Genomic DNA, 25,619 nt, shown 5'->3' with positions numbered 1-25,619 from the left:
ATTGTCAAAAATGCTACCATAATAATTATTAGAGAAAAGCCACTCTGAGTGATCCGTGAATAGTTGTATCAAGCTTTGTAATTTCTGGACAAAATGCAGATCTTTGTGCATGTGCTTATGGTCTAACAGTGTTCACATTGCATTTTATTATGACATCAGTTGGGTGAGATGGTTATTGTTATTACTTTGGTTTCTGCTGCTGTCAAGTATTTTGAGAACATTTGTTTTCTATGTGTTGGCTGTAAAAGAGATGGGACATGATGCTTGTCAAGCAGAAAAGCTTGTTGTTTGAAAGTGTTACTAGGAACAATATTCCTAGTAACACCCCACACCCCACCCCCACTCCCCCATCTACCCCACTGAACCCTTTCCCCCCCTGGCGAGTTTCCCTTCACTTTAAGAATTAACCATTTGCTATTTCCATTTATCAAGCTGAATTTACATACATTTCACTACTTCCCTTTTATTTCATTCTTGATGACAAACTCATTATGCGTTTATCAAGCACCTTTTAAAGCACTTGTTTACTTTTTTAAATAAAAAATCCCCAATTGATCCACTGCACAGGCAGAAAATTGATAACTGGCAGATATTGGAAAACCTGGGTTAACTTAAGTGGATGTATCCCCTAGACCATTTACAAAGGAGTCAAGGGACATTGGGAGAACACAGGATAATGGTGTTGAGGTCAGGATTGGATTAGGCCTGATCTTATTGAAGGCCTGTTCCTGTTTCTTATTATCTTGCTTTCACATTAGTATTCTAATGATTTGGCTCTATTAAATCCATGCTGCCTTTACCTAACCATTCTACCCATAACAACGTAACTGCCAATACTGTTCTTGATTATTGTTCCCCAAAACTTCCTTACTACCAACCGTGTAATATGTACAATTCTCCAGTCCTCGAACATGACCCCAGCATCAACAGATGTTTGGAATATTGTATCCAATAGTTCTGCAACTTCCACCCTTTGTTCAGAATCCTGGAATGCAGCCCTTTTAGATCAAGTGATCTTTTAAATACAGTTAGCTTTTCCAATGTCATTTCTCAATTTTTAGCTCATCCAGTATTTAAAATACATTTGCTTGCTGATACTCGGACTGGATCTTCCTTGCAAAAGACCAGTGTAAACAATCAATTATCATCTCTCCCTTCAATAAGTAAATCTGTTGATAACTGTTTTTCAAGCAAACACAAAAACAATTATTTAATGTGAGAACCACAATAACTATTAATACATGACTTGCTATTCTTTAACAATGTAATTTAACAGAGCATCTAGTATAATTTGAGCAGTTGGTTGGTACAATAAAACAATATGCACTTTAAAAAAAAAAATGCAGGAAACTTTCTGGAATTAGAAAGTCACCTATGCAATCAAACTTGTTTAAAGGAAGTATAATGCAAACATTAATTTAAAACTGGGTGATAGTAAGTGTGCCTTCTGCTTCTTATTCTTATTTGCAGTCGATCCTTGCAATTCCATTAAGGCAGTCCAAATTCTTATGGTTAATTTGTTCTTCTATTTTATTTTTACAGTATTCATGGCATGCATACGTGCAAAAGAAAAAAAAAGCAGCATTTTTTGCACACACTGTTTCAGAGATAGGTGTTGTATATCAGGAGCCATATTCCCAAAATGATAAATGCTTGTCTCAGAGACACAAAATGCTGGAGTAACTCAACGGGACCGGCAGTATAGAAAATAGGTTTTAGGAGGAGGCCATTTGACCCTTGAAGCCTGCACCGTATCTCTGGAGAGAAGGAATGGGTGACGTTTCCGGTCGAGACCCTTTGAGAAAGGGAATGCAGGCGTTACCTGCTGCCTGTCCCGCTGAGTTACTTCAGCCTTTTGTGTCTATCTTCAGTTTAAACCAGCATCTGCAGTTCCTTCCCACACAATGCTTGTCTCATGTTCAGACTTAATTATATAATTTGTCTGATGTTCCAAAATGTCACTTTCCACTTTACACAAACAAATACTTGCAATGACTGACAACAAATGTGACAACATAAGTGTAAGGAATTCTCAATAAAATGTTTTTTAAAATTGTACATCATATTTTTGAATTCAAATCAAATCTTGTTTTGGAAAGCTGTTGTAACATGCAACAGGTACTGGGAACTTGCATGTGCAGATCTAGTATATTCAAGTGATAGGTCATAACAGTCAAAAACCTTAATTATCCACTCTATTCACTAAATCATTCTCCTACTTCTGCTTGATTGCAGGCAATTTACAAATCAGAGGAAGAAGACCCAAAAGTCTTTCAAAACTTCTCATTTCACTCTGTATTACGAAATAACCATTCTCTTACAATAATGTTTGAAACTGCAAGTAATTAGCGCTCTTGAAAAAAAAATTATCGCCTTTTATAACTAAGTGCATGACATTGTGCATTTCATTTATTTTAACTTAATCTGCAATTGTTTTTCCGTATAGAATGCAGTGGTGCCCAGTGAATTTGATTATTTCCTTTCATTTCCTCTTCAGGCCAGTCAATCTATTCTCCTTCCCTCTATTTAGCACACCATCTGCACACATAGATGTTAGCTTCATTCAGACCAAGTTATTGTCAGCAACAAAATGAATAAATGTGCAGTCCAAATGTTTTCATCATGATCTTTCCAAGATAGTAAACAGTTCCCAAAACCAAATCTTTCTGGAAATGAACAGAGATACAAAATTCAGAGCCATCATTTGCGTATTTTCATTCACTCTAGCTAAAATCCGGTGCTGATGAAATAGGTGCTGTTAACAGTTGTCTTTCTTATTTTGTTTCCATTTCCTCTATCCTTTTCATTATAGTTTTGCCAGCCAATTTGCCGTCCTATATCTTTTAGGGTTGTTCTTGAAATCTGTATGGAGGATTTAAACAGAGGGGAAAAACACTCTAACGATCTCTCTGTCAGTGCATGTAGTTTTTATGTCTTGCTGAAATCCATGTAATTTCAAAAGATGTTTCTATTACATTCTCTGCAGTGGTCTGTCTAATTTTGTTTTGCTGGATTTTTGATGAAACTGTTGATCAATTTTACTCTTTCTTGGTAGACTATCAGCTGAGTAATTTTCACAGTTATTTGCATGCATGGTTAACTATTCATGTTCCAAATTACAATTTTAAGCAACACGCGTCTATTGAAAAAATAAACATGCATCATACTTGGTTCATTAAACACAAAGAAAAGCTCACCTTACAAAATCTAGTTTTCTCCTTCCGAACCAAGTACATTTGTCTTTATCTATTGGTTAGGTTATAGCCTTATTATGGCTACTAGCCTGCGACATTTTATGCAACTGTTGCAAATCTTTTTGTTCACTTTGTTGACATCCACCGTCGTGACCTCATTTTGCTTTTGATCCTATTTCAGTTCCCAATTTTCTCTTCAACAGAGTTATGAATCAATCCATTCTTTTCCATGCCATTCTGCTTAAAAAAAACAATAGGGTGATATAAACTGCTGAAAAGCCAGTTCTATAATTGTGGTCATTGAATTATTGTGGATGATTACCACAAATAGGCAAAACCCCGATGTAGCAGGACTTTACAATAGCGATACAAGATACTGCAAGGAAATTCAAACTAAAGGTATTGGATCTTAGAATGCATAGTATGTTGCAATATTTTGACACGACAATAATTGGTAGAGGAGCGATTGGCCAGTAAATGTGACTGTAATGGCGTTTGTTTAGTCCAGCAACAGAATGCAAGTTGGGTCATCCATTGTTCAATGCATAATTTTGAGTCCAAAGAGTCTTTAATGATCGACAAGAAACAAGGAACTGCAGATGCTGGTTTATACCAAAGACAGACACAAAGTGCTAGAGTAACTCAGTGAATCAGACAGCATCTCTGGAGAAAAAGGATGGGTGACGTTTCAGGTCAGGACCCTTCTTCAGAAGTCTGAAGAAGGATCCCAACCCAAAACGTCAACAATCAGAGATGCTACCTGACCCACTAAGTTTCTCCAGCACTTTGAGTCTTTAATGATGTTTTCCTGATATAATCATGCTGGCTGCCTTCATTCTCATTTATATATTTTCTCCCTGCCACCTGGTCTATTCACTCCTTTTAGTGGCTGTCTTCAGCCATCTGATACAGTGCCCTCCATAATGTTTGGGACAAAGACCCATCATTATTTACTTGCCTCTATACTCCACAATTTAAGATTTGTAATAGAAAAATCACATGTAGTTAAAGTGCACATTGTCAGATTTTATTAAAGGGTATTTTTGGTTTCACCATGTGGAAATTACAGCTGTGTTATACATAGTCCCCCCATTTCAGGGCACCATAATGTTTGGGACACATGGCTTCAAGTTCAAGTTCAAGTGAGTTTATTGTCATGTGTCCCTGTATAGGACAATGAAATTCTTGCTTTGCTTAAGCACACAGAAAATAGTAGGCATTTACTACAAAACAGATAAATGTGTCCATATACCATGATATAAATATATACACACATGAATAAATAAACTGATAGTGCAAATAACAGAAAGTGGTTGGTAATAATCAGAGTTTTGTCCGAGCCAGGTTTAATAGCCTGATGGCTGAGGGGAAGTAACTATTCCTGAACCTGGTTGTTGCAGTCTTCAGGCTCCTGTACCTTCTACCTGAAGGTAGCAGGGAGATGAGCGTGTGGCCAGGATGGTGTGGGTCTTTGATGATACTGCCAGCCTTTTTGAGGCAGCGACTGCGATAAATCCCCTCGATGGAAGGAAGGTCAGAGCCGATGATGGACTGGGCAGTGTTTACAACTTTTTGTAGTCTTTTCCTTTCCAGGGCGCTCAAATTGCCGAACCAAGCCACGATGCAACCGGTCAGCATGCTCTCGACTGTGCACCTGTAGAAGTTAGAGAGAGTCTTCCTTGACAATCCGACTCTCCGTAATCTTCTCAGGAAGTAGAGGCGCTGATGTGCTTTTTTGATGATTGCATTAGTGTTCTCGGACCAGGAAAGATCTTCAGAGATGTGCACGCCCAGGAATTTGAAGCTCTTGACCCTTTCAACCATCGACCCGTTGATATAAATGGGGCTGTGGGTCCTACTCCTTCCAAAGTCCACAATCAGTTCCTTGGTTTTGCTGGTGTTGAGGGCCAGGTTATTGCGCTGGCACCATATGGACAAATATCTTCACAGGTGTTTGTAATTGCTCAGGTGTGTTTAATTGCCTCATTAATGCAAGTATAAGAGAGCGCTGAGCACCTTGTCTTTCCTCCAGTCTCTCCATCAACCTTGGAAACTTTTATTGCTGTTTATCAACATGAGGACCAAAGTTGTGCCAATGAAAGTCAAAGAAGCCATTATGAGACTGAGAAACAAGAATAAAACTGAAAGACATCAGCCAAACCTTAGGCTTACCAAAATCAACTGGTTGGAACATCATTAAGAAGAAAGAGAGCATTGGTGAGCTTACTAATCACAAAGGGGCTGGCAGGCCAAGGAAGACCTCCACAGCTGATGACAGAATAATTATCTGTAATAAAGAAAAATTCCCAAACACCTGTCCGACAGATCAGAAACACTCTTCTGGAGTCACGTGTGGATTTGTCAATGACCACTGACCGCAGAAGACTTCATGAACAGAAATACAGAGGCTACACTGCAAGATGCAAACCACTGGTTAGCCGCAAAAATAGATGGCCAGGTTACAGTTTGCCAAGAAGTACTTAAAAGAGCAACCACGGTTCTGGAAAAATTTCTTGTGGACAGATGAGATGAAGATTAACATATCAGAGTGATGGAAAGAGCAAAGCATGGAGGAGAGAAGGATCTGCCCAAGATCCAAAGCATACCACCTCATCTGTGAAACATGATGGTGAGGGTGTTATTGCCTGGGCATGTATGGCTGCTGAAGGTACTGGCTCACTTATCTTCATTGATGATACAACTGCTAAAACATACTGCTAAAGCAACAAAGGAGTTTTTCAAAGCTAAAAAATGGTCAATTCCTGAGTGGCCAAGTCAATTGCCCGATCTGAACCCAATTGAGCATGCCTTTTATATGCTGAAGAGAAAACTGAACGGGACTAGCCCCCAAAACAAGCATAAGCTAAAGATGGCTGCAATAGAGGCCTGGCAGAGCATCACCAGAGAAGACACCCAGCAACTGGTGTTGTCCATGAATCGCAGACTTCAACCAGTCATTGCGTGCAAAGGATATGCAGCAAAATACTAAACATAACTACTTTCATTTACATGACATTGTTGTGTCCCAAACATTATGGTCCCCTGAAATGGGGGAGTATGTATAAACACTGCTGTAATTTCTACATGGTGAAACCAAGTGTGTAAAAATGGCCTCTATTAAAATCTGACAATGTGCACTTTAATCGCATGTGATTTTTTTTTTTCTATTACAAATCTCAAATTGTGGCGTACAGAGGCAAATAAATAAATGATGGGTCTTTGTCCCAAACATTATGGAGGGCACTGTATGTTGCATACCTAGTTTTCAGTATTGTCCCATGGCAATGGTCCTGGCTCTGAGTTTCAATGCATTTCTCAAAATATGAACATGCATTGCTGTTACACAGGCTCTTTGTATTATCTATCCTAGCTTTGGCCCTTGTCTCCTCTGCATTTGACCAAATGTCCTGTAATGCCTTGTGAACATGTCATACTCAGTCTATCATAATAATGAACAAATATATGGACATACAAAGATTCAAAACCAGCAAGGATCTACGCCCAACAGTCAAGATTTGTTTCAGAAGCCAATTATGCCAAGTCTTTGGTTAATTTTGTCCATATGTCAGAAAATACACAAAATCACTGTACTGTAACCGTACCTCAACAGTATTGTAAATAAAATGCTGTTGAATAGGGCAAATTGATATGAACGTTTGTTATCTTCTCTTGTCTAGTTGCAATGGTATTTAATCAGGATGTCCCATGGTTTTGATGGGCTTTAAGTATCTGTGGCTGTTATATTGTTTAATGGAATATTGGTATACATCTGTCAATAGAAGCATTTGTTATTTATATTTCTAAAGAATATTTTTGGAATTTTATATATACCAACATAATTTCTCAGTTCCGTAATTAGTTTTTCTCTGTGCATTCTAGAATTAGCCTGGTTCTCGTGTGGTGTCAACCTGAAATCCATGGCATGCTCTTTTTTAATCTGCTTCATTTTACTCTAAATCTATCCAGGGTACTCTGGCTCTCATTGCCCTCCCTTTCCATCTCGTGGGAATGTAGCTGGACTATTTGAATCATTTTAACAATTGCAATTGAATGCTTTATAGTCTAACATTTAGTGTTCGCTATGAAGATATTTCCACCAATTAAAGATTGAGAAACTATTCTCTTTGGTCACTGCTACAAGCTTTGCGTCTTTGCAAACACCTTCGTACCTGAAGCTGACTCAGATAGCCTTTAGCTTTGCCACATTGAATCCAAAGATCAGCTTTGTAATTACACTGGCCCTAATTAAGCAGCTTGATGTTGAAATTCTTTTTCATTTTCACATTGCTTTTGAAATTCCTCTCAACATTTATTTGAGGAGATATTTTGACACTCCTTCTCTTTGCAATTTCTTTCAGCACCACATTTTTGAAGATATCTGTCTGTGCCTTTACTGAGATTCTGGCCTCTTGATCATCTCTAAAGTTAGTTGCTCCACCACTGCAGCAAAACATTCAGCTTCCAAAGCTAAGATTGTATTTACTTATTCTCTGAGTAGGGCCTTTGGCTATTTTGCATTAGTAAAAAACTGAACAAATTCAAATCATTGTTAAATAATCTAGTGTGTTATCAGTCACTGGTTCTTACTCTTCCTTGATCCGTTTTCTTTGACTAAAAGACAAATCTGGGACATTCATTGATTATCAAAAAGCTGCAGTTACTTGGAACAGAAATAAAAGCAGAAAATGCTTGAAATCATTAGTAGGTCAGATGGCATCTAAGAAAAGAGGAAGTATTAATGTTTTAGGCAAAGATTTGCTAATTTGAGAAAGCAAGCTAGTTTTAAATTCCAAAGAGGGTGTGGAAGTAATGGATAGGACAAAGGGAATACCTCTGGTACGGTGAGTCGATACCAAAGTTTACAAGCTGTCTGGTTAATGAGTGTAGTTAGAGAAAAAAGAAAGGGAAGTGCAAAGCTGTATTGTGCAGGTGAAAGCTGCTGCTAACCCTGAAACTAAATGGGGAATTCTGGCTATTCCAGCAGATCTTGCTGTGTCTGTGGAAAGAGCATAAACCTCAACAAATATTATTTTTTTTAGTTTTATAAGTAGTGAACGGAAACAGGCTCTTCGGCCCATCAAGTCCACGCCGACCAACTACCCACCAGTTCACACTAGTTCTATGTTATCCCTCTTTCCTACCTAATAGGGGTAATTTACAGAGGTTAATTAACCTACAAACCAAGTCTTTGGGATGTGAGCGGAAACAGGAGCACCCAAAGGAAACCCACAAAGTCACAGGGAGCATGTGCAAACTCCACACATAGCACCTGAGGTCAGGATCGAACCCAAGTCTTTGATGCTATGAGCAGCACCTCTTCCAGCTGTGCTGCAATTTATAGGAGAAATATCTTGCAGAAGAACTAGACAGTTTGGATACAAGCAGAATAAAGGAGTTATCAAAAACTATTGACTTCATTATCAAGATCTGAAGGCTCCAATGTACCCAGACAAGATGAGATTGTATTCCCTGATCTTTGAACTTTGTTGGAATGGTGTAGGAGGCCAAAGGCAGCAATGTCATTAAAGGAAGAGGATGGACAATAAAAGTAACTAGCAATTGAAATTGGAGTGCATAGAAGTGTTTTGCAAAGTGGTCATCCAGTAGTTTAGTTTCTCTGTTTCTACTGAATGCAATACTCTAGATTGGAATAAGTGCAAGTGAATTGCTGCTTCACCTGTAAGCACCCTAAATGCTGGGAAAGATGAAGTAAAAAGATAGATGTTGCATGTCACTGAATGGTGGGAAGGAGTGAAGTAAAATGACAGGTGTTGCAAAAGTAGTTTGTGGAGATGGAAGAGTGGAGAAGAGAGTCATGAGTAGGTTAACATATGATGCGCGTTTGACGGCACCAGGCCTATATTCGCTGGAGTTTAGAAGAATGAGAGGGGACCTCATTGAAACGTACAAAATAGTGAAAGGCGTGGATAGAGTGGATGTGGTGAGGATGTTTCCACTAGTGGGAGAGTCTATCAGTAGAGGTCATGGCCTCAGAATTAAAGGATGTTATTTTTGGGAGGAGATGAGGAGGAATTTCTTTAGTGAGAGGGTGGTGAATCTGTGGAATTCTTTGCCACAGAAGGCTGTGTTGGCAAAGTCAATTAATATATTTACGATAGAGATAGATAGATTCTTGATTAGTACGGGTGTCAGAGGTTGTGGGGAGAAGGCAGGAGAATGGGGTTAGGAGGGAGAGATAGATCAGCAATGATTGAATGGTGAAGTAGACTTGATGGGCCGAATGGCCTAATTCTACTCATATCACTTATGATCTTATCATGAAGAAACTGATCCCATCAGATTGCTTAAATGGTATGGAAGATATATATGGTGGTAGTATCCCTCTTGAGATAATGTAAATTGCAGAAGATGTTCTGTTGAATATGGACTGCTAGAGTGGAAAATGAAAATAAAGGGACCCATACATTCATTCTTACAGAGAAAGACGAGGGTAAAATAGAAACAAGGGGAATAGAGGAGGCACACGAGAGCCCTGAAAACTATGAAAGATGGAAAGCTGGAGTTAAGAAAAGAGGAAGAGATCTGTGGAGCAGATAGGAAAGAGATGGATAAACTCTGACAATGCAATGGTGTCCTTATGGGAAGCATTGTGGGAGGAGAGATAATCCAGATAATTGTGAGTTGGTGGGCCTTTAATGGATACTACTGTTCAGCCTACAGAGAGTTTCCAGCACTTGCTATTATTCAAGACGACATTAAGGGCCTGTCCCACTGTACGAGGTCATTCAAGAGCTCTCCCGAGTTTAAAAAAAAAATCACTCGTGGTGAGTACGTAGCGGCTACGTCAGAGCTCGTGGATGTCCCGTAGCGGCTCGTAAAGCTAACGGCAGGTACTCGGGAAACGCGGTAACTCGTGACGTTTTTTCAGCACTGTGAAAAATGTCCACGAGTGCCCCGGGTACCTACGAACGGCTATTACTGTAATTCTCCGAGTTCGAATCAGGGGAAACTTGGGAGATAACACAAAAATGCTGGAGAAACTCAGCGGGTGCAGCAGCATCTATGGAGCGAAGGAAATAGGCAACGTTTCGGGCCGAAACCCTAAACTTGGGAGAACTCTTGAATTACCTTGTACAGTGGGACAGGCCCTTTAGTGTTTTTTTCTCCATGTGAAGCTCCTAATTGAATAATCGCATCATTTAATATTCCCCTTTTAAAAGGAGCAGCAGTTGACTGCTATTTGTAAGTTTTGAGGATACGAAAGTGAGGCTTTATATATGAGCTAGCACTTTCTAAATTGCTGTCCAAATGGTTTTATGTTCCTATTAATTTGAAATAATAATTATATTTATTTGGAACTGTTACACCCGAATTCAATGTATTTGTTATTTTCAGATTCGTTTTGCATAGTATTGGCTACATAGCAAAATGTTTTATAGGGTTGTATTAGTGTTAACTACAAATGCATTAATGCAAGAGCAATTGATCAATGAGAGTAACCATAGAAATGTACAGCATAGAAGGGAGTTCAACGGCCCATTACATCTACATTGGCCTTTAGCAAGAGTGCTTCAAATTGAATCTTCCTTAGTTTAGTTTAGTTTTTGGAGATTCAGTGTGGAAACGGGCCCTTCGACCCACTGAGTCCACACTGACCATCGATCACACATTTAATGAGTTCTTTGTTATCTCACTTTCGCATCCACTCCCCACACATTTGGGGCAATTTACAGATGCAAATTAACCTACACCCACGCATCTTTGGGACATGGGAGGCACGGAGGAATCCCACGGTCGCGGGGTGATTGCGCAAACTCCACTCGGCCAACACCCGAGGTCAGGATTGAACCTGGATTTCTGGCACTGTCAGACGTTACTGAAGTCTCATTAGCATACTGATGTGAGTTGAAGATTAATAAACAAACACTTACCTGAATGTAAGAGTAAACATTTCATTGTTGGGTTTGGGGCAATGAAGGGCTGAAGGGACTAATGGATGGTCCCTAGCTGTTCATATTCAATTTCAATGATTTTGGTGAGGAGACTGAGTGCAATATATCCAGGTTTACTGATGATGATGTGAGTTGTGAGAAGAATGCAAAGAAGTGTCAGGGGGATATCAACATGCTATTCTGTTGGCAAGTTCGTGGCAGATGGAGTATAAAGTGAAAAAAATTAGATCATTCTGTTTGATAAACAAATAGAAAGAGTTTTCTAATGGTGAGAGATTGAAAACTCGGTGTTTAGTGGTATCTGCATGAGAATTAACGACCTTGCAGAGGACGGTTAATATTTTAAGTTGACGTGAGTTGAACTCATATTTGCATATACTTTGCCTCGATTTTTAATTTCTAATATTATTTCCAGTTTTATTTATCATACACAATTATTATGGCTTCTCAAATTTTCATATAAAGAATATTACTTATTTTTACATACACCTTTTAGTCCTAATAAGTGGCCTTATTGGACTAAATTCCCTTCCAGTACTTCCAAGTCAGCCAGTGCTAAGATTTTGTAACACTTTTCTACTGATGTATTTGTACAAACACAACCTGAATTATTGAGTTGCCAGTAAAAGTGTTCTAAATTATGTAAATAAACCCTTCAATCATGATCTTATTATTAAGTTGTTGGCCTTTCACTTCTGTCTTAGGGATAAAGATCTAGCTGAAGCATTGGATGAAGGAGGCTGTGACTTGGAGACACTCAGAAATATAATTCAAGGACGATGCATACCAGCTGACCAAAGAGCCAAAGTGTGGAAGGTAAAAAAAATGGTGTAGAAATGCAACATTTTTCAGCTCGCAAAATGAGATTTTAATAATAATAATAATAATAATAAATTTTATTTATGGGCGCCTTTCAAGAGTCTCAAGGACACCTTACAAAAATTTAGCAAGTAGAGGAAAAACATGTAAGCGGAATGAAATAAATAGTAGAGACATGACTAGTACACAAATTAAAGACAGAATTCAATTCAAAACACAATATGAGGCAATTCAAGCACAGATGAAAAGGGAGGGGGACGTGGGGCTAAGGATAGGCAGAGGTGAAGAGATGCAGTTTGATCATCCGAAGAAACAGTTATGGAATGTATCTGAAGAAACTGTTAACCTTATTTTAGAGCTTTGTTTATTTTGCAATAACTACTGTTATCATGTGGCGATGAAAGCAAAATGCAAATGGGATAACTAACTGTTTCTGATTAACACAAACATAACAATGACCTGGTTTTGCAGTTCCTCTGTATTGTTTTGTACTAAGCTATACAGACCAGAAAAAAAGTACTTATGCTTCTCAAGGGGCTAGTAGAATCAAGGGATATGGGGAGAAGGCAGGCACATGTTATTGATTTGGGACAATCAGCCATGATCACAATGAATGGCGATGCTGGTTCGAAGGGCCGCATGGCCTCGTCCTGCACCTATTTTCTATGTTTCTATGTATAGATTAAGCCAGTCACAACAATGAAAGAAATTGTAATGCTTTAAGGGCCTGTCCCACTTGGGCGTCATTTACGCGACATCATTTACGCGTCATGGCGCACACGTCGTGATGCGCACATGGTGCACATGATGCGCGCCTGGTGACATAGGCAGTCGCGCACGGAGTCCCAGGATTTTGGGATGTACAAAATCTTCGTGCGCCATCTGCATGACGCCCAAGTGGGACAAGCCCTTGAGTTGACCTCACTTCAGTGGGCTGAAAGCAGTAGGAACAATCAGAACTAACAATTGTAATCCAGTGATTGTGTGAGAATGCATCAACTAGTCTGCGTAAACTTTCAAATAAAGAATGGATACATGGATGAGGCAGCTGTTTACATCCAAATGACATCAATTTAGCGAGAGATTTCTGTTCTTGCATCATTCTAACAGAACCCACACTCATTGACTGCTTTCCATATTTAAAATTTAATTTGTTAGATTAATACATGCATGGCTATGCTCTCAATTTCATGTAAATGTAGCAAGTTCAATTGTTTCAACAGGTTAAAGCATGCTTTCCAATGAGTGCTTAAATTGTGTTGAGTCCCCAAAACGGTCACATGCATTGGCACAATGTTGATTTAATGTGCAATATTTCCTCCTCTTTTACAGAGGATAACTCTTGTTAGTGTGTAATTTGATGGCATGACTTGTTTCTAATCACTATACCCATTGTTCGTGTATAAATGTGAATAGCCACTGTAGAGAACTTCAGTTGAAAAGTGTATGTACCAAAAGGAATGCAGCACATTACCAGAGCTTCAAAGAATGTGAGGAGGAATTCCATAAAATGGGGTTTTATCCGTTGTATATAATTGGATGGTTGAAATTTGGGGACCTTGAAAGATATTGAAAGGGGACAGAAACTCTTTTCTACTAGCAGTGACGTATGGGACAAAGGGACACAATCTGAAAATCAAAGCTATTCCATTCAAAAGTGACAGTAGGAATCTCATCTTGACCTAAAGGTTACTAGAAACATAGAAGAATAGGGGGGTTAAGGTAAGGAAATAATTATAGCAGGGAGGAACAACATTCAACCTACATTCCACAGAACCAGTAATTCATTCGCTCCCTCGCTCTAATCCTGAAATCATTGATCAAGTTTACTTTCACAACTGTCAGAGGCAGCAAGTTCCAGGCTATTACTATTCACTGTATAAAATGTTCTTCATGATTATTCAAATCCTTATTTTGTGTTCTCCTTGTCTTCTGTCATAAACTGATGAGAAGAGTTTCTCTGTCCACCTAAATCTGAACACATCTGGCAAATCTCTCTTCAAACTCCTTTGTTCAACGTACGAACTCCAGCTTTTTCAACCTAACTTTGTAGCCCAACTACCTCATCACCTAAACCTTCTGATAAATCTTTTCTACACTCTCTCAAGAACCCTCAGATCTTTTCAAAAGTGTAGGGCCTGGTACTGGGCACACTGCTCTTGATTGTGATCCAACTGAAACTTAGTAGTGTTGAACGTAACCTCTCCTTTTGTACTTTTGTTCCCGATGTTGGGGAGGTCCAGAACAAGGGGTCACAGTTTAAGGATAAGGGGGAAATCTTTTGGGACCGAGATGAGAAAAACATTTTTCACACAGAGAGTGGTGAATCTCTGGAATTCTCTACCACAGAAGGTAGTTGAGGCCAGTTCATTGGCTATATTTAAGAGGGAGTTAGATGTGGCCCTTGTGGCTAAAGGTATCGGGGGTACGGAGAGAAGGCAGATACAGGATACTGAGTTGGATGATCAGCCATGATCATATTGAATGGCAGTGCAGGTTCGAAGGGCCGAATGGCCTACTCCTGCACCTGTTTTCTATGTTTCAACACCAACATTTCTAAACCACAAAATCACACATGCTTTGCCAAGTACTCTCTCAATAAGTCCTGTAAATTTCAAAAACTATGCACATAAAAATCATAGATACCGTACCGAAACAGGCCTTTTAGCCCAACAAATTCACGCTGACGATCAAACATCCATTTTCCTTTAATAATCCCATTTTATAATTCTCCCTACATTTTCATCATGATTCTGCCGCTCGTATAAAAATTCAGGGCAATTTTCAATTGCCATCTAACCTACAAACATGGGCACCTTTGGGGTGTAGGAGGAAACTGGAGCACCAGAGGGACAACATGCAAATCTCACACAGATGCAGTAATGTTTGAAACCGGGTAACTGTACTATGGGGCTGTGACTCCATTAACTGCACCACTGTGCCGTCTATGAACCCTCAGTTCATCTGTACCTGTGCTCTTATGAATTATGTGTAATTTCGATATTCCATCCATAAAAATGCATGCTTTTCCCTATGAATTTTCCTTTGCTACTGTTAACCTCGGGCTGAATGGCCCATTTCTGTTCCAGTGCCATGGAATTGTACCCCAGTCTGGTGCACCTTCAGGAAAAATGAACTGAATGGAAATTAAACACATTTTAGAAAATGTTGTTTGGTCAAATGAAATGCTTTGTAAATCTGCTAAAACAAGGAACTGCAAATGGTGGGTTACAAAGAAAGAGACACAAAGTGCTGGAATAACTCAGTGGGTCAGGCATCATCTCTGGAGGTCAAGGATAGGTGACATTTTACGTCCGGACCCTTCTTCAGAATCACAGTGGTCAGGGGCGGAGTGGAAAAAGAAGTGTAAATTTGGTGTATTGTGATGTAATGAAGCTAAGGGTATTATGGTTCCCATCTCTGCAACCTGGTACAGTGCTAACACGTAAATGATTTGAGGAGGGGAAGTTATGAATTTAGCTACAGTTGTTTAATAGGAAGTACAGAGGTTCACGTGCACCTCCTCCAACCTCATCTACTGTATCAGGGGTCAACCTTTCTACATCGGCGAGACTAAGCGCTGGCTCGGCAATCACTCTGCTCAGCCCGTCTTAACTTACCTGATCTCCTGGTTGCGCACCACTTCAACTCCCCCTCCCATTCCCAATCTGACCTTTCTGTCCTGGGCCTCCTCCATTGTCAGAGCGAAGCCCAGCGCAAATTGGAGGAACAGCACCTCATATTTCACTTGGGTAGTTTACACCCCAACGGTATGAACATTGACTTCTCTAACTTCAAATAGCCCTTGCTTTCCCTCTCTATCCCCTCCCCTTCCCAGTTCTCCCACCAGTCTTACTGTCTCCAACTACATTCTATCTTTGTCCCTCCCACTCCCCTGACATCAGTCTGAAGAAGGGTCTCGACCCGAAACGTCACCCATTCCTTCTCTCCAGAGATGCTGCCTGTCCTGCTGAGTTATTCCAGCATTTTGTGTCTACCTTCAATTTAAACCAGCATCTGCAGTTCTTTCTTACACATTTCAACATACTAAGCATGCCTGAGATTATTGCCAGCAGTCTCACTCAACGTAGAAGTCTGTGAGTGCAAGACCCATAATAGAGGCCTAAATACATAATTTCCAGTGCAGCACTGAAGAATTGCTGCAATGTCGAAAGTGGCATCTTTCTGATGATGCATTAAATCCACAAGGTCAGTTGAAGTTGATCGAGAAGGTGCCATGACACGAATTGCAGTAAAATACTGACATGGTTGCAATATCCTCGCTGATCTCTATTTTTTATTGTACACCCAAAATAACACACTTTCCAACTACAACCAGGAAGACCAGAGCAGCTTTTCACTTCTCCCAAGAACACAGATCCAATTAATAGGCCCACTACTGATCTCCACTTTGCTGAATGTTCTCACATGGATGCTTCCAGTTGTAACTCCAATTACTTTCTCCATATAAAAAGGGTTGCTATTGGAAAATGTGTCGGTGAAATTGTGGGATTATATGAACATTCTTTGGCCCAATCCATACTTGGATCCCCTCCTGTTCCCTTGATTCATACCTTTTGGTTACAATTTCCATCCTGCTTCACTTTTGCTTGATCTTTTTCTGATTGTTCTCTTCCTTTTCTGTGATACAAAATGACCACAGGCCTCGCTAATAAACATTTTTGTCCTGTGAACAAATAAAGGTTAAATTTAAGGATATAGGCCACCAGTTCATTGATTCCTATAACTATCTTGACTATTCTTCCTTTACACACGTCATCTTGTGAGGACTCTATTCAGCCCTCCTGGTTTCCTTACCTCCTGGTATTTGTATCGGAAAATGCTACCTTCCATGCCAGTGCTTCCAAGATATCTTCCTATTTCTCAAACATTGTTTCTCCCCTCTATCATATTCAGGGCTCCCAACCATATTTATCTTTCTTTGCACTATCTCCAGTCCCAATCTTTTCTGATCTTAATATCTATCGATATTGATTGCCAGTTCAGATGGAAGGTTATTAAACTAAAATCCAATGTGTGTGAATTATCTGTGTTGCCTCTATTACGATTGTTACTGCATTCTAAAAGCAGTACCAAGTGAATGCAAAACATTTTTTATATGCTGCTTTTACATTTTAACTGGTTCTTCGTTTCAGATTTCACTCAATGTGGCAGGGAAAGTAGGTAGTCTGGGATCATGGGATGGATCTCTGGACCTGCCAGAACAAACATTCATTCAAGAAGATTGCCAAAAGCTCATAGGTAATTAAGTAACTATTGTGAAGCATGGAATGTTTGCCTATGTTCAGGTTATTGTTTATAACAACCCGCATCAAACATGGCATTCTAGCAGGATGACAAGGGGAATGTTGAGGTGTAGGATGCAGGATGCCATCAAAGCTGAAACCAATACATTTAAAGTCTAAAAAAATGATGATTGGTCATGTTAACCTTCAGTTTTAAAACCTGAAAGATATTGGAGAAATAAAAGTTTGCAATGCAAAGCTCATTCAAAGTCTGCCCTATGCAAATGACTGAAAGAATTCTGAATTTCATTCCTTAGCTCTTTCCTAAATCTTACATTTGTTTACTTTGGACATGTAAGTTTGCAGCACCCCATTCTACATCTTCACTGTATCTGTGCTTCCATGTTGCTTGTTTAGCATCCAATCCCTAAATGAGATGAAATAAGCTCAGTCCACCTATGTTTCAATTTGAAAATTACTATGTGTGCAATTCTGTTCATATCCTCATCATTTTACATTTCTCCATTTTTTTGCCTTTGTTCGTTCTGCTATTGTGATTAAAACTTTAGCCACCCCAGAGTTGAGAATCTCTCCCTTAGTCGCTTGTGTATTCCAATTTTAAGGCTCCTAAGAAATTACTTCTTCAACCACTTCTTTGTCTTAAGAATGCTTTTCGTAGTTCAGCATCAGTTTAGGTCAAATTACACCCCTGTGAAGTGCTTTGAGACAATTTATTGCAGTATCTTTTTATAGTACTAATTGAAGTACTTGATGGAATTTGCTTCAGTGATTCATTTGCCACTAACTATGGAGCAGGTTCATTGAGACAAACAAAGATTTTACAGAATTTGGCAGAAAAATGGTTGATATTTTCCCTGGCAGGAAATCCCCAGATTATGACGGAGTTCAATTCCTGACAACTAATTGTCACCTGAGCTATTTGTATGTTGGAAATGAACAAAATCTCTGCAGGAGAGGATCCCGGAAACAGCTGTGATGGAAGAGTGAGCAGACGCGGGAAGAACAGCCGCCGGCTGGTTTCCCTGACGAGTGAATCTGCTTGGCTCGACCCAACCCGCGATTGTGGTTGGCTGTGGGGGGATGGGGAAAGAAGGCACGTGAAAATTCTCCATTCCCCTGGCAAAAGATGCCTGTAGCACTGCAGAGCCAGCAAATACATCCCCATCCATCCTGTTGGTTCCCAAACACGCTAGTGCATGTACAAGTTGCATGGCGTTCATAATCCATATTGGGCACTCAGGAAATAGATGAGAAAAACTATCTTCACCCATAAGGTCGTTTTTGAAAACATTACCTGAGATGGATAAAAAGGTTCAGTCACTGATTACATTCACGAAGGAGATCCAAGGATTTGGGGATGTTAATTAATAGAATCAAGAGATTTGGATTAGTGACGTATTGGTGCTGAGGTAAAAGATCAGAAATGGCCTTATTGAATTAAGGAACTGGTGCAAGAGGCCAAATGGCCTACTCATGCTCGTTTATTATAAAGGTGTCTTTGGTAACAACAACCTGAATTAGTAGTGGGAATTCATTGAAAGTTCTTGTTCCTGCAATATGTATAAGAAATTGGTGTTTTTTGCATGGGTATGTGACAGCGGCAATTTGCAATAATGTTGATTGTGTGTACAATAAAATGTCTTAAGGCACTTTAAAAGAGTATTGTAAAACAAAATTTGACTAAGCCACGTAGGAAAAAGTTAGCAGAGAAACACACAGTTCGAAGAGCATACTTAAATCGGAACTTGGGCCAATAGGAATTCATGGTTTAAGGGTTAAGCAGCCATGGGCAGTTTAAATGACTTTTTGGTACTAACTTCCCTCATTAATAATACAAAATTACATAAAGTACCAGAGGACAATGTCAGAAATGTACACAAGAAATCTGGCTTAGTGCCAGAACAGTTGATATGACATAATGGCTAAGGAGAAAGGTGAATTTCAAACAAAGCAGAGATTTCCACCATAATGTGCTATGATGAGAAGAAAACATCAGCATTACAATTAATGCAGGCACATCTTTCTTATGCACTTTCAGCTTTGAAGCAGAAGTTCAGTATACAATGCAGCATTAAAGAAATCTTCATATGAGTAGCTCCCATCCTGTTAGATCTATAACCATATAACCATATAACCATATAACAATTACAGCACGGAAACAGGCCATCTCGACCCTTCTAGTCCGTGCCGAACACATAATCTCCCCTAGTCCCATATACCTGCGCTCAGACCATAACCCTCCATTCCTTTCCCATCCATATAACTATCCAATTTATTTTTAAATGATAAAAACGAACCTGCCTCCACCACCTTCACTGGAAGCTCATTCCACACAGCTACCACTCTCTGAGTAAAGAAGTTCCCCCTCATGTTACCCCTAAACTTCAGTCCCTTAATTCTCAAGTCATGTCCCCTTCTTTGAATCTTCCCTACTCTCAGTGGGAAAAGCTTTTCCACGTCAACTCTGTCTATCCCTCTCATCATTTTAAAAACCTCTATCAAGTCCCCCCTTAACCTTCTGCGCTCCAAAGAATAAAGCCCTAACTTGTTCAACCTTTCTCTGTAACTTAGTTGCTGAAACCCAGGCAACATTCTAGTAAATCTCCTCTGTACGCTCTCTATTTTGTTGACATCCTTCCTATAATTAGGCGACCAAAATTGTACACCATACTCCAGAATTGGCCTCACCAATGCCTTGTACAATTTTAACATTACATCCCAACTTCTATACTCAATGCTCTGATTTATAAAGGCCAGCACACCAAAAGCTTTCTTTACCACCTTATCTACATGAGATTCCACTTTCAGGGAACTGTGCACAGTTATTCCCAGATCCCTCTGTTCACCTACATTCTTCAATTCCCTACCATTTACCATGTACGTCCTATTTTGATTTGTCCTGCCAAGATGTAGCACCTCACACTTATCAGCATTAAACTCCATCTGCCATCTTTCAGCCCACTCTTCCAACTGGCATAAATCTCTCTGTAGACTTTGAAACTCTACTTCATTACCCGCAACCCCACCTATCTTAGTATCATCTGCATACTTACTAATCCAATTTACCACACCATCGTCCAGATCATTGATGTACATGACAAACAACAGTGGACCCAACACAGATCCCTGTGGCACCCCACTCGTCACTGGCCTCCAACCTGACAAACAACCATCCACCATTACTCTCTGGCATCTCCCATTCAGCCACTGTTGAATCCATCTTGCTACTCCACCATTAATACCCAACCATTGAACCTTCTTAACCAACCTTCCATGAGGAACCTTGTCAAAGGCCTTACTGAAGTCCATATACACAACATCCACTGCTTTACCCTCATCAATTTCCCGAGTAACATCTTCAAAAAATTCAAGAAGATTAGTTAAACATGACCTTCCAGGCACAAATCCATGTTGACTGTTCCTAATCAGACCCTGTTTATCCAGATGCTTATATATATTATCTCTAAGTATTCTTTCCATTAATTTGCCCACCACTGACGTCAAACTAACAGGTCTATAATTGCTAGGTTTACTCTTAGACCCCTTTTTAAACAATGGAACAACATGTGCAGTACGCCAATCCTCCGGCACTATTCCCGTTTCTAATGACATTTGAAATATTTCTGCCATAGCCCCTGCTAGTTCTACACTAACTTCCCTCAATGTCCTAGGGAATATCCTGTCCGGACTTGGAGACTTATCTCCTTTTATAAGTGTCAGTACTTCCTCTTCTTTGATCCTCATAGTTTCCATAGCTACTCTACTTGTTTCCCTCACCTCACATAATTCAATATCCTTCTCCTTGGTGAATACCGAGGAAAAGAAACTGTTCAATATCTCCCCCATCTCTTTTGGCTCTGCAGATAGTTGGCCACTCTGACTCTCTAATGGACCAATTTTATCCCTCGTTATCCTTTTGCTATTAATATAGCGGTAGAAACCCTTCGGATTTACTTTTACCTTACTTGCCAAAGCAACCTCATATCTTCTTTTAGCTTTTCTTTATACTCCTCAAGCACCTCATTTACTCCATACTGCCTATAACTATTGTAGATCTCCCTCTTTTTCCGAACCAAGTGTCCAATTTCCCTTGAAAACCATGGCTCTTTACAATTTTTACGATTTCCTTTCAACCGAACAGGGACATAAAGATTCTGTACTCTTAAAATTTCACCTTTAAATGTACTCCATTTCTCTTCCACATCTTTCCCATAAAACAAACTGTCCCAATTTACTCCTTTTAAATCCTTTCGTATCTCCTCAAAGTTAGCCTTTCTCCAATCAAAAATCTCAACCCTAGGTCCAGTTTTGTCCCTCTCCATAATTATATTGAAACTAATGGTATTGTGATCACTGGACCTGAACTGTTCCCCAACGCATACCTCTGCCACCTGACCCATCTCATTTCCTAACAGGAGGTCCAGTACCGCCCCTTCTCTAGTAGGTACTTTTATGTATTGTTGCAAAAAACTATCCTGCACACATTTTACAAACTCCAACCCATCCAGCCCATTTACAGAATGTGTTTCCCAGTCTATGTGTGGAAAATTGAAATCTCCCACAATCACTACCTTGTGCTTACTACTAATATCTGCAATCTCCTTACATATTTGCTCTTCCAATTCTCGCTCCCCATTTGGCAGTCTATAATACACCCCTATAAGTGTTGCTACCCCTTTCCCATTTCTCAGTTCCACCCAAATAGCCTCCCTAGACGAGCCCTCTAATCTATCCTGCCAAAGCACTGCTGTAATATCTTCCCTGATAAGCAATGCAACACCTCCACCTCTTGCCCCTCCAATTCTATCACACCTGAAGCAACTAAATCCTGGAATATTTAGTTTCCAATCACAGCCCTCCTGCAACCATGTTTCACTGATCGCCACAACATCATACTTCCAGGTGTCAATCCAGGCTCTAAGTTCATCCACTTTTCTTACAATGCTCCTAGCATTAAAATATACACATTTAAGAAACCCACCCTCTCTTATTCTCTGATTATTTTCTTTTTCTTCTCTCTCCCCTACATTTTGGGTCAGAGTGCTACCATTCTCTGCCCCCTGCTTCACACACTGACTGCTAGCTTTCCCAATTTGAGTCCCTCCCCCCAACCATACTAGTTTAAAGTCTCCCCAGTAGCCTTTGCAAATCTCCCCGCCAGGATATTGGTCCCCCTTGAGTTCAAGTGCAACCCGTCCTTTCTGTACAGGTCGCACCTTCCCCAAAAGAGGTCCCAATGATCCAGAAACTTGAATCCATACCCACTGCACCAGTCCCTCATCCACGCATTTATCCTCCACCTCGCTCCATTCCTACTCTCACTGTCGCGTGGCACAGGCAGTAATCCTGAGATTGTTACCTTTCCATATAGATTATGGATTTCAAAATTAGTGGTTTCAAATGTCCTTTTAAAATAAAAAATACATCCATTATTTCAGTTTCAGAAATCTCATGCAATGTTCCCATAAATACTAATACATTTTTGATTTGTATCTCAATATTTTATCTCCTGTAGATCGTCTTTCAATGCCAGATGAAGAAAAGGAGCAGTTACTTTCAGACATTGAATCTGTAATCACATTTTACTGCAAATCCAGAAATGTCATCTATACCCAGAGTCTTGGGTGGACAGACTTACTTAAACCTCTTGTTCCACTCCGAATGCCACGCAATGATTTATATAATTGTTTTTATGCTATCATGAACAAATATATTCCCAGGTAAGGAAATGTCTATGATGCCTGAATTAATCACCATTCATTACGGCTTGTGAAAATGATGTCTCTATTCTATAATCAATAAACTGCAGCTAATGGAAATCTGATATATAAACAAAGTGCTGGAAATACTCCGTGGGTTAGACAGAATTGGTGGAAAGAGAAACAGAGTTAATGTTTCTGTTTGATGCCCTTTCGTCAGAATGAAGAAAAGTTTATAAATCATATTTGTTTTATGTTGAAGGGACTGGGACTGGCATGTTTCCAAGGGCTTAGATGTGGTGGAATTTGTTAAATATGTTTAGGAAAGATTCCTCAGGCAATATGTAGAAGTCCGGACAAGAGAGAGATCAAAGCTTGACTTACATTAAGGGAATAGGGCAACACAGGTGACTGAAGTGTCAGTGGGCCAGTCTTTTGGGACAAGTGAGCACAGTTTTATTATTCAGGGATTGAGGAGCATACTTAACAAGGGAAACAGGAAGACAAAAACGAGCAGAAGATAAGATTAAGGAGAATCCAAAGAGATGTTCTAAGTTTATTCAGGGAAAAAGTACCACCAGAGAGAGAATAGGGCCCCACATAAATCAGTGGTCATCTGTGTGTGACAATAGGTGCAGGAGTATGCCATTTGGCCCTTCGAGCCAGCACCGCCATTCAATGTGATCATGGCTGATCATCCCCAATCAGTACCCCATTCCTGCCTTCTCCCCATATCCCCTGACTCCGCTATCTTTAAGAGCCCTATCTAGCTCTCTCTTGAAAGTATCCAGAGAACTGGCCTCCACCGCTCTCTGAGGCGGAGAATTCCACAGACTCACAACTCTCTGCGAGAAAAGGTGTTTCCTCTTCTCCGTTCTAAATGGCTTACCCCTTATTCTTAAACTGTGGCCCATGACTCCCCCAACTTTGGGAACATGTTTCCTGCCTTTAGCGTGTCCAAACCCTTAACAATCTTATATGTTTCAATAAGATTCCCTCTCATCCTTCTAAACTCCAGAGTGTACAAGCCCAGCCGCTCCATTCTCTCAGCATATGACAGTCCCGCCATCCCGGGAATTAACCTTATAAACCTACGCTGCACTCCCTCAATAGCAAGAATGTCCTTCCTCAAATTAGGGAACCAAAACTGCACACAATACTCCAGTTTTGGTCCCCTAATTTGAGGAAGGACATTCTTGCAACTGCAGGAGATGGGCAAAGTCCTCAATGAATAATTATCCTCTGTTGTTACCACAGATATGAAGATCAAGCAACCCTTCACTTGAAGGGTTGATGAGTCAACCCACTGAAATGTCTCTGCACTGCCTAATTGCAAGCATGTCCTTCCTTAAACATAGAGATAAATAAATATTGCACGCTGTGCTCCGTGTGTGGTCACAGCAGTGTCCTGTAATGTTGTATCAAAACTTCTCTCTTTGCAGTAATAAGGAACTGCAGATGCTAGTTTAGATGATAGATAGAAAGATGCTGGAGTAATACAGCAGGTCAGGTAGCGCCCCTGGAGAACATGGATAGGTGACCTTTCGGTTCGGAACCCATCTTCAGACTGAAGAAGGGTTCTGACCTAAAACAACGCATATTTGTGTTCTCCATGAATTCTGCCTGACCCGCTGAGTTACTCCAGCAGTTTGTGTCAGTTCTGTGTGGACAAAAATTGAAATAATGTTCCAAGTTGATTTTGCCAGTTCTGATCCAAACTGAAAGGTTGGTTACCTCAAATTGTTGTATTCAATGTTGAGCGCTGAACTCTGTGACATGCTTAGTTGGAAAATTGACCTTATAGATTGGCTTTATAGATCAATATCAGAGGCCAAAGATAAAGTGGGGTATAAAGCTTAAGGCAACCCGTAACTCAGTCGTCCTTGTATGCACGCATGGAGATGTTCTGTAAAGCCAATCAGCACTTGATGTCTCTAATGTAGAGGGGATATGATAAATTGGAAGAAATGTAAGCTTTTTTTTGTTTAATCTGAATGGAATATTTGGGTCCCTGAATAGAGGGAAGAAAAGAGGTAAAGAACAGATGTTGCATGTCCAGTAATTGCCTGGGAAGGTGCTGAGACAAAGAGAATGGGTTTTTGTTGGAGATAAAAGAATGAATTGGTGTGTTTGGAAAAAAAATCCTTTGGAACCTGAAAGCAGAGGAAATAATAAGTAAGACAATGGCACTGGGTTGAAGGTGCTGAAACGTGTGTAGGATGGGTGATCTAATCAATGCGGAAACTAATGAAATTGTTGGTGAGAATAAAGGCTACTAATATTGCTCTAGGTGGGAGATGAGGGGGTTGGAGCAGATGTGTGGAAAATGGAACGCACAAGTTGACAGCCAACAATGAGAGTTACAGTGAAGGAAAAGGAAAGGCCTCAGAAGCGCTTGTGTTTCATCAACAGAACAAATACAAAAACATTGGCAAACTCAGAATTGATCAGAATCCTTTGTCTGCAGTTGGGTGGATGACCTCCATCCACCCAACTTCATACAAAGGATTCTGTTCAATTCTGTGCAACCAAGAGAACTCCCTGTGATGAAAGAAATTTCAAATGGGAGAAGGGCAAAGTCAAATACGGATTAAGGGAACAGAAGACACTAGATGAGGAAATCTTGAGCAAAACAGAAAGTGCTAGAGGAACTCAGCAGGTCAGCAAGAATCTGTGGAGGGAATGTTCTGGTCACTATCTCATACTGTCTATGTTGAAGTAGTCTGA

At 40.0% G+C, this 25,619-nt stretch overlaps 1 protein-coding gene across 4 annotated transcripts in view; it reads left to right on the top strand.

Annotated features, from left to right (window-relative positions):
• tbc1d23 (TBC1 domain family member 23) overlaps window positions 1-25,619 on the top strand; it is a 65,839-nt gene that overhangs the window by 945 nt on the left and 39,275 nt on the right. For 3 of the 4 annotated variants that reach the window (XM_033032632.1, XM_033032628.1, XM_033032630.1), the window contains exons 2-4: window positions 11,812-11,923; window positions 17,083-17,188; window positions 22,709-22,913. In XM_033032632.1, coding sequence (XP_032888523.1) covers window positions 11,812-11,923; window positions 17,083-17,188; window positions 22,709-22,913 — 423 coding nt within the window. Of the gene's footprint in view, window positions 1-10,951; window positions 11,056-11,811; window positions 11,924-17,082; window positions 17,189-22,708; window positions 22,914-25,619 lie in introns of those variants that run through there. The other variant, XM_033032631.1, reaches the window with a different exon arrangement.

The sequence above is a fragment of the Amblyraja radiata genome, chromosome 14, assembly GCF_010909765.2.
Source record: "Amblyraja radiata isolate CabotCenter1 chromosome 14, sAmbRad1.1.pri, whole genome shotgun sequence".
Classification (NCBI taxonomy): Eukaryota; Metazoa; Chordata; class Chondrichthyes; order Rajiformes; family Rajidae; genus Amblyraja; species Amblyraja radiata.
The sequence above is the reverse complement of the archived record's forward strand: the minus strand, read 5'-3'. Positions and strand labels throughout refer to the sequence as shown.